The sequence below is a fragment of the Triturus cristatus genome, chromosome 6 (assembly GCF_964204655.1).
Source record: "Triturus cristatus chromosome 6, aTriCri1.1, whole genome shotgun sequence".
Classification (NCBI taxonomy): Eukaryota; Metazoa; Chordata; class Amphibia; order Caudata; family Salamandridae; genus Triturus; species Triturus cristatus.
The window spans coordinates 345,715,858-345,728,373 of NC_140589.1; the positions used below are offsets into that span (position 1 = coordinate 345,715,858).

The 12,516-nt window shown below is 42.4% G+C and overlaps 1 protein-coding gene across 5 annotated transcripts in view; it reads right to left on the reverse strand.

Annotated features, from left to right (window-relative positions):
- ASAP2 (ArfGAP with SH3 domain, ankyrin repeat and PH domain 2) overlaps positions 1-11,230 on the reverse strand; it is a 1,162,669-nt gene extending 1,151,439 nt beyond the window's left edge. For 4 of the 5 annotated variants that reach the window (XM_085610735.1, XM_085610732.1, XM_085610734.1 and 1 more), the window contains exon 1: positions 10,376-11,230. In XM_085610735.1, the coding sequence (XP_085466861.1) occupies positions 10,376-10,501 (126 nt within the window). In that variant the 5' untranslated portion in view covers positions 10,502-11,230. The remainder of the gene's footprint in view (positions 1-10,375) is intronic. The other variant, XM_085610733.1, reaches the window with a different exon arrangement.
- Positions 11,231-12,516: the final 1,286 nt, after the last annotated feature.

Genomic DNA, 12,516 nt, shown 5'->3' on the forward strand with positions numbered 1-12,516 from the left:
CATGAATAGCACAAGGCTAAATTCCTCAGAAAATTATAAATAATTGAATTTGGGGTCTTCAGAATCAGATCTTTAGAATCATGCCAATTTTTGTAGAATAATAAAACCCTAATTAGTCCAGTCGCTTACAGTAACACACACAGCATAAACAAGAGTGTGGCGACATCAGACTCCCTTACCGTACACAACATACAGAACAGCTGTGTCTTCAATGCTTACTAAGAGGAAGAAGTAGGTTACTCATACCTAAGTTTTTCCACAGATTGCTCACTTGTGTTGGAAACTTACACGCACAGCAACGTGTGCAACTGAACTTGGGGGGGTTTGATTGGCTGTGTTCCGCCATACTACAGACTTCTACACGCCTTGTGTGCTGTCAGCTTTATTTTCATTTTCAGCGCGGTCTGCTTGGGCTGCGCTTGTTTTGTATTTGCAACGCTGCTGAGCGCGGCACCCGCTTCTGGGACACTGCGCTTGTTTTTTGTTTTGTTTTTAAACTTTTAAGACTGAGCGCGGCGCCCACTTCTGGGATACCGCGTTCAGTTTATTTTTATTTTTTAACTTTAAGACTTTCCCAGCACTGCAGTGTGACGTGGGTATGCTAGAAGGGCGAGTCTGACTCCGCTGGTCATCCGGCCTGGCTGGGTTCTTTGGCCACGAGGTCTCAGGTGCCCTTTAAGCCCCACGCTGCCTTTCCCAAGCCATGCTGGAGATGAAGGAGCATGTGCGTGACGTGGCAAGTAAACCCGCCTTCTCCTTGTACGCACAGGGGCTCTGGAACTGACCCCCAAATGCCATGCACTTCCCCTCTCAAACTCAGCTGCAGGAGTAAAGCAGAACCTTCATCCTCACAGAGCTTTGGGTGCCAAGTGACAGACCCCTAACCCCTGCGGTGGTGAGCTTCAGTCAGGGCCAGGCACACAAATCCCCCATGTAAAGGGATGCGCTGTACAGAAATACCCCAATAAATATGAATGACTGCTAACTGAGTACTATAGAGTCAGGCATGTGACTAAGCTTTGAAACACAGTGGGTTCTACATGAAGAATGTGTTCTCCCAGCGAATTCTTCTTGTGGTAATAACCGCATACTCATGACCCCAACAAAGCGCTGGAAGGGCATTTGAAAGATAAAGTGCATTTGTTGTCTGTGTGGGGGAGAGAGAGAGGCATAGAGAGGGATAGAGGGAGGGGAGGAAAGAGAGGGGGGGGAGAGAGAATGCATGCATGTGAATGCCTATGAATGTGAGTTTGCATGCGAGCGTGCCTCTGTGAGGACGAATGTTCGTGAAATAATCAGTTTGAGAGCTGTGTGTGTGGGAGGGATGCATGTGTTTGTGTGAGCACACCTAGGGAACTGTGCACGTGTGTGTGTGACAATGTGTGGGATCACGTTCTGGGCCACCACGGTCTCAAAACTTTAGGGAAACAAGCATTTGCAGTGCAGTAGGTCTCGCATTTGCAAGACTTTGAGCTACTGGCATTGAAAATGACAAACCTTTTATCTATGTGTTGGTTTGTTTTAAAAACAGATAAATAAAAGGCATTGTCATTTACAATGCCAATAGCTTAAAATTTCGCAAATGCGAGACCTATTGCATTGCAAATGCTGGTTACAAAATGCAGCAGATCAGCTAAACTACCTACACACAACCTATTTTACATCCAACAGTTTGTGGCATGCCGAAAAAAATTCCCAAGTCACCTGTTTTCGCTGCACTTAAGCGGAAGCAGATTATTTTCAAGCAGTATGGTCCTGCCCCCAGATAATAAGGTTCTGGCAATATGCTGAGAGAGCACTCTCACAGTTCTTTGACAGATCAGTGGACCTTACCCAGAGGGTGGGTCTGTTTAGTATATTGGAGAACTTTGGTGGTCCATGTTGTGACCAGATAACGGTGGGAGTGGCCACAGTGGTTGCCAAGAGGGTACCTTGCCCACAAACAGAAATCCGCTCAGGCTCCCAACTTGGCCGAGTGGCAGCTGGGGGTTGGACTGGTGTGCCAAAATGTAACAAACAATTTGCCAAGCAAGAGGCTGTGCACAGAAACATACCTAGAATTGGGGCAAGTGGTGCTGTGGGCTTGAGAACAATGGATGATGGGGCTGTAATTTAGAGTGCATTGTCTGGGTGTGTGATTACTACCAATGTATTGAAAGCAAAAGGCTATACAAAATGGTTTTTTTAATAATAAAATTGTTTTTTCTAAAGAAAGGAACTTTGTAAAAAAAATTTTAAAAAAAAGAAGGATAGCAACGCTATCGAAACACATAGGTTTCTTAGGCGGATCAATTTCAAAATTTACCAAAAATAAACTACTTCTAAGTCAGGACCGGAGGCGAGGATTATGCTGCTAAACTCTCTTCGCTTTATTAATATAGCAGCCTTTTTAAAACATCTGTTTTAATCTTTCTTTTTTTAAATAAAAAACACATAACTAACAGTCCCAAGAGTCTCTGGGAGTATACTTCTGAAATAACCAATCACAATACAACAGTAGTCCACAACGGTGGCCAAACCGGTTCCTCCTGTGGCAGTAATAGTCCTTCCTTCTCTGTGATCCGCCTCTTTCTTCACTGCTGGCAGCCTACAGTTAAGTCGTTTTTCCTGCTTTCCGTTGTGGAATGCGAGCGCTAATGTTTTATCCAGGGGGTGGAATTTAATAAAATATCTACTTGTCCATGGGGCTGGTTGCTTCATAAATCTACTTGCCCTGTAACAAAATCCACTTGCCCCTTTGGTGCCATGTAGTACAGCGAAAAATTATGGCAGCAATCTCCTTATATAAGAGCTCTGATATAGCCTCTGATTATGCCAGGGCTCCTTCCATAGTAGTGTTTGAATACTTGCAATCCCCTTATTTTGCCACGTTTCCGCAGATCTACATACTGGCTGAAGGCAGTGGTAAGCGATAGTTCAAGGGTTAGAATGCCCTTTTGAGTCTGTGCAAGCCTACTAACTTGCATGTTTTAAGGGTTTTCAACAACTCTTCTCTACTCTTATCCCATACTGAGAAATGTTGGTAATTTACTCCTGACAATGGCAGACGTAAACCTTCTTCCAGAGTTGGGAAAAAAGTGGTTGGAGGGAAAGTGAACTTGCAAACACTCGGATTTTCGCATCAGCAAATCTACACATGCATATTTGCTCATGCTAAAATGCAGTTCACAAATATTTTTTAGAAGTACTATTTATTGTCCTACTTCTGTAAATTCTTGGGAAGTCACGAAAACCGTAAAGCTGCACTTAATGCAAGGACAGATACCATGGTGCACTTTTGAGACTTTCTTTAATAATTGGGCCCCTAATTTGGTCTGGCTTTGACCATGACCTTTTTGCATTTATTAAAATTCTGTCTATCTCTCTGTATCGGCTGGCTTCACTGTGACAGCATTCTGCTCTTTCACAAGGAGCATATTGGCACACAAAGTTTTGTTCATTGCCGGTAACTACAGTAGCAGTGTGTGCTTTTTGAGACCAATTTTTATTTTGCCAATGTTTGTTATAATGGTGAGGGCCCGGCAGCTCCCACACCAATAAGGTTTTACAAAAACCATGCCAAAACAAGTCACACATTGACAAAACCAAAAAGCTGACCACAAATTTCAGAACTACTTGTTTTGCTAATGCTGGTTTATTTTTGTTTCCTATAATCTTATTGAAACTGGTTACACTGATTTTCCATTATGAATATTTTTGGGAAATACTAGCATACATCAACACATGTTACTAACTGATGCTGCAAAGAAATGGTACCTGAAATTTTACAGTAGTTTTGAGAAATGTTCTTTTCCCTGCTTTCATTTTTAATGAACATTTTACTTTGAAAGCAAATAATCCTCAATCTTGCTTTCAAGCTTCTACAAATATTTGCATCAAACCAGAGAGCGTTCTGGGAGCATAATAAATACCCTCATATTGCTAAACTTTGAAAACGTGTGTGCGCATTTTTATACTGGAACCACTGTCAGTAGTGCAGTCAGAGCTTACAACAATTTCTTAGAGCGCTCACCCTAATAATAAAGGCTTTCAATTAATGAACCATACCATAAATGCAAGTTTGAACAGCATTAACATATGGACAAAAATATTACCTTAACTACAAACAGTGCCCTTCCCTAATCCATAATGTGGGACTGCAAACTGGCAGCCAAAGGGTTTGTGCTGCAGGGGTTTGGGCCTACTTGTCCCAAGGACAAAATACACATGAAAACCCCTTGACCCCAAACAATATGTCCTGGGCATAGGGCAATAGGAATTCCACATCCCCGTTTTAATATATAATTGTCCAACCCTAATTGCTTTAACTCTTTTTAAAATGTAATCTTGAGTGGATTTGTAACTTGTAGATGTAACTCTAACCACAATTATCTGTCGTAGACATATGTACTTACTACCATTCTGTTTGAGTTTAGAGGTTATCTGTTTCGTATCTTTTCTGTAATGCATGTACTCTGAAGTCCTTATGTAATATAACTGGCTCTATTGTAAAGCGATCTGACACCTTCGGGTAAAGTTTGCTCTATATAAAAACGCATAAATAAATAAATGTAGTGTGAAAAACAGCAGGTTCTAGGGACTGTAACCATTAGTAAAATATGCCCAACTCAAACTAATTGGTAATCCTGCAGAACCTGTTTGGTACACAAAGTTAGAGTTATACAAATTAAAAACTTGCCAAAAGTTATTACTCATGGAATTTGCCCCCTTACATTCACTTCATACTTTAGGAATTTATTAAAATGAATAACTTGTTTAGAGTCCAGCAAGAGACCATAAGATGCTTCTTCCATCAGATCAATCGCGATGTTCAGAAATCACAGCACATAACACCATGAAACTAAATTGTTTAAAATCTTGCTTCTTTTTTTTAAATGGACTTCTGACACGATTTTGTTTTTAGAGTTTTATGCTGCATACCTGTGATGTCATGATGTATTGCAGTTGCAAAAAAAAACTACGTTTTTGGGAGGTGGCAGTGGTACTGGGCACATAATGCTTATATTTGTCTGTAATCATCAAGTCGCTTTTCTCCTGAAATGAATTTTTTTTATTCAGTTTTGTGCACACATTGCTCAACAACAGATTACTGAAGATGTGGTACAGTGATCTTAAACAAATCAAAATTTCTGCATTTGGAGACGTAACTAAAATAATAACTGCTTATTGCCCTTCTATTTGATAGGCCAGTAAGGGAGCTTTTACGTTAATAGCCCTGTTCTTCCAGCATACTTCTCTAGACTCATTCCAGCTATAGAGTCACTGCAGTGTGATTTATGGTTTGCATTTCCCCGGAGGCACTTAAGTTATTGTTTATAGCGTCTTGTAGTTGTGGCTGATGGGCTTCAAGGGACATCCATTTATTAACAGTATTGACAGATCACTTGCGCACTGTCAATACATTTTAATTAAGCGCTAGAGTTTTTTCCGAACCTGTTGCTCGTACTGTGTTTTAAGTTTTAATAATTTAGAACGATATGATGCTTTTAACAATTTGTGCCCAATATATGGAGTATTTGTGCTTTTCTGACAGGTCCTGTGGTGCATTTGCTTTCTGTAAGGGAGCAAAAGAGGGGCTGTGCAAGAATTCTTCAGTGTTGGTGGTAAAGTTGGTTCTATTATCAGCTGAGTTACCATAGTAAGCATCAAGGGAGTGGCTACAGAATTAAAATACCACCACCCCCTCCGTCCCCCACTTGAACCATAACTCTACAATGAGGATGCAAAGTGGCAAACCTCACATTGCATAGAAGGGTTCCTTTTACCCTTCAGGTGCTCCTCTGATCCATCTATTTATCAATCCGTTGAACCTTCTATCTACTCATCCATTCATTTGTCAATCCCTCCACCTTTCCATCCAACACCCATGCATTCACCCGTTTATACATCCTTTCACCCTTTCATACATCCTTTCACACATACTATCTGTCTATTCTCCATCTCGCCATTCATTCATTCTTTTATCTGTCAATCTTTTCACTCCTTGATTCCTACATGTGCTGATACCCGCATGGCTGATTGGTGAGCTATAAAAACACCAATAACATAACGTACATACGTTTTCCCATACAACTACCCATTGTTTCACTTTTTCACTCCATCCTTCACCCCTTCACTCCATTCTTTCACCCCTTCTCTCCATTAATTCACTCTCCTATTCATTCTTTCACCCGTGTATCCTAATTTTCACCTTTTTTATTTCCTTTCGCTGTTCTTCCTTTCAACTGCATAAATGAAGTTAGAAAGACTTTTACATGCACTTTTTCCCTTTCTTTTTCTCTTACCTAACGTTAGGAATGCCAGTAATGAAAGATGCGAGACTTTCAAAGATATAAAAATGCTGAACTGAACATAAACTAATTGAAAACGTTAGATTTCGACCTTCCCAGAGATATTTTCATAGAATACAATAATGTATGAAAATTGTGTAGATTTATGTCCATAAAATGTTTCTTCATGAGTAAAATCCGCAAGTTAGAATGTGTGGGATTAATTATCCATGATTTTGGAAACATTAATGATGCAAATGAAGCAAATTTAACGCGTAGTAAAAACATGAACGTGATGAATGTGGTCTGGAATTAGTAATTTAGTCAAACAGTAGTTTTGAACCAAGTGGAATCAATACAAATATAACAGTAGTCTCTAAATTGACAGATCCCTGGGCCAGAGAAACAAAAATGGCAAGTTTCAACCATTCACAAAAAATACAAAGAAACTGCTCACATACTGAATAAAATAAACAAAAGCAAAGTTGAAAACATGAAAGGAAGACAATATTGGAGTACACTGATGTAGGGGCACTACAAAAAACTGAAAGGCTGAGTTAAATAACGAAGCGAAAAGGTTTTCTTGAGCTCTTTCCTGAAATTAGTATGCATGTCAATGTTGAGCCGACATGGGTGCGATGAGGAGACCCAATCAAGTAAGCAGTATACACGTAAAACAAAGCCAAGAGCCTGCAAAGTAGGCCCAATTAATTGGCACTGGCATATTTAACAAGCAAACCAACTTCAAGGGATCACAGGGCACTACCACTAAATCTATTACATTTTGAAAGCATCTGGTTAGTGTCCCAGTCCGTTCAAATAAAGTATGCTTTTAATCTCAAAGATCAATTGTCATTTCCTTTGTACCTCATAGGAAGGTAAGGCTAGGTTTCCAGTCAGTCCTGATAAAATTCTGCAGGAGATATACAAAACAATGTGCAGGGGCAACCATAAGTTAGGAGAAGGTTTGTGTTCTTTCTCTGTCTGGGAACGACAAGTCATGCATGCTCTAACATTTATGCACTTCCCATACTGCGTACCGCCGATCAAGACAACACATGCCCGCACACAAACAGTACCAAAATCAAAACATCAGCAGAAAAAAATTAAAATATTTTTTAAAGCAATTCTAATTTGTCCTGGGTTATGTACTAAGAAATCTCATTTTCTTACCTACCACCCTCATCTGCTTTTCAGGACCCAATTCTCAAAAAAATATAAAGCATAAGAGTCTACAGTTTTATATATACTTACAGATCTACACATCTGTTCCTCCTGCACTTGTGACTTGTCCTCTTTGGGTCAGTCCACTGAAGGTAACATGACCATTCTTTTACTCCATATGTACAGTATTGCAAAAACTTTCTAAATTTAGCACCTCAATCAATGAACATCCGTTGTCCACAATTTTCCTAAAATCATGAACCTGAATAATCTGGACACTTGTTGGATTATCCCAAATAGTAAACTCCACCTGCGAGGGTAAATGTTTGCAGATTCCGATTCTACATATCAGGATATGTAACAGGCATCTTATTTTTTTGGGTTATATATTTTTATTAATTCCAAACAAACACATCCAGACATAATCAGGATGAAAAGGCTAACAGGAGCTCATTAGTCAATAATAGTCTCTGATCGACACCAAATGCAAGTTACATATTCACAGGGAACAGGTTAGTGTGCCAATCCCCAAGATAATAGCACCAGGTGACAACCAGATGAATGAGGAAGAACCATTGCAGCAACAATCAATGAGAGACATGAGAGCAATACCGTAGCCACAGGACAAAAGAAAACAAAACTATCCTAAACCCCCCACCCTCTTATACCTCCCCGTTCCACGGCGTGTCACACAGAGTAATTGTTGTAAGAGCATCAGGATAGGGCACAAAAGTTCGCAAAACAGGTAACACGGGATGTATACCAAGGAACACTGCAACGACAGTGATAGGTATAATCAGGGACATGATAGGTACAGACAGCCAGGTATGGAATATACATTGGTTAGGGTGAGATAGCCGGGTCACCAGCCGTAGAGTCCACATCTAAATCAGTGTCCGGGGCTTTCAGTAAGATCACCAGTGCTTCCCAGGCCCTCGCGGCCTCCAAAGCTTTGTCGCTTTTCGCTCGGCTAGCTAGCTGCAAACTAAATGTGCCCTCGCATTCTGCCCATTTAAGGAGGTCAGATCTCCACCTCTGAACGCTGGGGCCCCGCCTAGACTTCCAATGTGCTGTAATGTCTCTTTTGGCCAGAAGACGACCCAAATCCAAACATTTGCTAGTGATCTTGGTCTTGGATGTGTGAGGAAACCAGTGCAGCAAGCAAGGGCCTATAGCGAGTTCTAGCTCCCTCTCTGTAATGTCACACAATAGTGAAACCACCTCCTCCCAATACTTCCGGGACAGTCCCACAGCATATGGCGGAAATCCGCACCCTCTGTGTTGCATCGTGGGCACATCGCTGTGTCCGTATCGAAGTATGTGTTAATTTTAGCCGGGTGAGGTACGCCCTATGCATTATGAAAAAGTGCACTAGCTGAAAACGGGCATTTCTAGTACTTTTCCACGCCCTCTCAACCAATTCGGCCCACAACTTCTCTGGGATCTCTTTGCCCAAGTTCTCCTCCCATTTCTGCTGCAGTGCCCGCAACGGAGTCAGCGGCTCATGCGTCATACGCCTATATAGGCAAGTAACTGCTTTAAAGGTTCCTGCCGCCAATCTAACAGGCATCTTATTATGTTTACTATTGCACACCAAAAGCAGATGCAAATGCACAAATAAATATAGAAACTAAGGCATGCGTTAGCTGATTTTTTACATTTGATTTTCAGCACAAACCCATACATTAAATACATTACAACAGTTCACACCATCCCAAAAGAGAAGATGTATTTGTATTTTTTTGCAGAATTGTAGAGTCTGTTCTCCTGTTTATATCAGCCGGCTCTAATGTATACAGTTTAAGCTTTCTAATATTGGCAGTTACCTGTGGGGTAAGGCAATTGTGCTCGCTACGTGTACATCTGATGTTGATCAATTGTTGGCACTTACTGCCATCCTCTGAGGTGTCTCATATCATCTTATTAAGTATTCTATGTGGTTTACATTTAGTCACTACCAACCAGGTTATCCTTGCTTAGTTATTCCGTTTCTAGAAGGTAAACGCTTGATGCAAAAAAAATAGGCTTAGGTTTTAAAATGTACTGTTCTCTCATACTGGGTCCCTATGTAACAGCTGACTTTTTTGTGCGCAAAACTTCCCAGCTATATGGAAGGAAGTGCTTCTCGCTTATAGGTCTTTACAGCACTGATGTACTTCCGCCGTCTATCAAGCCACTTGTTCGAATAATCTCAGACGTAAAGTGGAACAATGATCCGTTCCTTGCGCAAAAGTTAACAATTTAAGTTTCTGGAGCTGGGACTCAGCCTCGGATTCCCTCTTGTCATTTTTCTTCCATACCTGCCCTTCCCTTCTCCACTTCCTATTTCCGGTTTTCTCCTCTCCCTCCCCATTGGCCTCGCAAGCTCACCTTTACTTCCAAACCTCCCACATACCTTTCATTCCACCCCTTTCGCCAGCCTGCCTAGCTTTAATTTCCAGTAGAGAATGCTCTAGCAACTCCCCCCACCCGCCTCCGCCCCAAGCAAAAAAAGTCCTTGATAAATTAAATCGGAGTATATATACAGATGGCCGCAGACCATTCAGTGGCCTCTGTTGTCCTCGTCCAGTTTACTGTAAACCTTTTCAAACCCTACACACAGGCCAACTGCTAGGAACTTAAATAATATGTGCCTCAACATCCACCTCTCGATGACCCTGGCCCTCTCTCCCAGCTTCCCACAGCAGTGTTTCCCATAGCAGTGCACGCTACTATCGCTTCCGTTCTCCTTTTATCCAAAAGTACCCCAGAGTTAACCCAATGTTCGACTCCGCCTGCTGCCCCACAACCTTCACACAGATGTTGGTATCTCACGGTCCAGAGGTATTGCCCGTAACCACCACAAACCCAATGACCCGAGGCCCCCAGACGGAGACGGGCACACTAACAGCCCAAGCCCCAGGTAGGGCGGTGCCTTCTCTCGGTCCCCCACGCCCCTTTACCTCTTCGATCGCCGCCACCGTATTCTTGCACTGACCCATCCTGCTCGTGAAGCTGGAGGCAGTGGGCGCCTTGTAGTCCTCATTGGTCTCGGCCACAAATTCCGACACGGGGATCTGATCCGGCATCGCCCCGGCTGCAGCGCGATCCCACACACAGAAAGGAGACCCTCGCTCAACTTGACCTGGAAGCAGGAGGGGAATCCCTAGTTCCCGCTCGCAGGGGCACAGTGCATCAGCCTCAGACAGCCATGCCGTGAGGAGCCTGCCGGGGGTCACTCACTCCACCTCCTGCCGGTAGTTCACGTCCTCCCTGGGATCTCTTTCTCTCTGTGTCAGACAGGGCCGCTCCCAACCTCCCTCCAGCCTCCTCCCCCTTCGTCTCGCCGTGCTTTTTTTTTCCTTTTCTGAATGAAGGGAAAATCAAGGCGCGTGCACAAGTCTGTGATGAAAAGCGAGTGTGAAACTTTGGTGGAGATTAATTTAAAAACTGAACGGGGATTGGGTGGGGGGGACGCGTGGGTTTATTTACTGAACTGACGTCGAACCGAGGTTGGTTATGTGCGACTCGCTCTGTGTCACTAACAGCGCCACGGGCGCGTTGACTGCTGAACGAAACAGGTGGGAGCCGCAGACAATCTTGTCACCCCAAACTGTCCGCCTCTCAAAGAAGTAATCGGAGACGACGGTTCGACGTGAAGGTGACAAAGATGACGTATGCCACACACAGCAGCCGTTCGCTACTGGTATTGTCAGACAGAACAGGAGCGCGAACGCGCAACGATCTCTCCTTCTCCTAAGCAGCCTGTTCGTCCTGAAGTGAAAGCGCGAGCGAGATCATTCTTCCCGCGTGACCGTGAAAAGGGGCGGGTATTTTCCAGGACATAGAGTTCATGCACTTCGAAAGGAACGGGGGCGCGCACACTGATGGGTGTGTTTTCATTTGAGTCTGCTCCTAAAGCGGGAGCTGAGCCGGCTTTTCCCATAATTGCTTCCCTGTGGCGCTGCGGCAGGGATTTATTTACGACTTCCATCGTCCAATCCTAAATATCGCGAATGAGGAAGTACCACCGGTCAAAATTATTGGCGACCCCTATGTAAAATAGCTATACATTTTGAAATTATGTGAACTGGGTAGATTGACTATATACAAATAGCTATGATTTTTAAATTAAGAAAAAACTTGTAGCTTGCATCAGGACATAATGTTTTGTGAGGAGCAGAGCATTTCCTTTTCACCAGTTGCATTTTCAAATTTGTGTTTACATTTCACAGTTATGTCAGCGATGCAGTGCGAAGCTAATACCTGATCAGGCATCAATACTCATTAATATCACAGAACAATGGCCCATACACATTCACCCAAATCCCTGATGCGTTGGGGTCAATTTATATAAGTTAAATTCTTTTACTTCTAAAATCCATGTGTGACGTTGTAAAATACGTATCTAACTTATACATCATCTTTCATTCTATTTGGTCGATGAACCAATTAGTTGAATAGTTGATGGTAATGATAATACCCTCTAACTAACTATTTCAGTGAGCTAAATCATCACAGACTCTCTGTAAAGTTAATAAAGCTTTATCTCAAAATTATTGCAAATGCTCAATGCATACAGTCACAAAATGCAAATAATGACATTCACAAAGGGAGAGAGAATATCGGCAACTTCAAATTATTACAAACTCATCATACAAGCAATGACATTATGCATGAAGTAGTGGATAGATTAAGAGACAAAAGTGTCAGCAAAATTAAATGCAAAACAAAATACACCTACCGGAGGGGATAGATGAAGAGACAATAGTTTTGTCTAAAATAATACGTATCAATGTACCTATGACGGAGTGGATAGGTGAAGAGACAAAAGTTTCAGAGACAAAATACATTTGCAAGTAACTTTGCAAGAATGAGTCAGAATAATACAAACCTAACGGTCTGTGGAAAACCACCCCCTTGGCCTAGGTGATGGTGGGGGTGCCCCGAAATAGAATCAGGGAACAAAGATTTCAGAACCCAGGAGCAGGACAGGGACAGGAACAGATAGGCCTCTCTGCAAACAGACGATCAGCGACGCACCCACCCGTCTTCTCTTCCTCCCCGCAAGTCTAAACCACACCCCTAAAGGCACCCCGGTTAT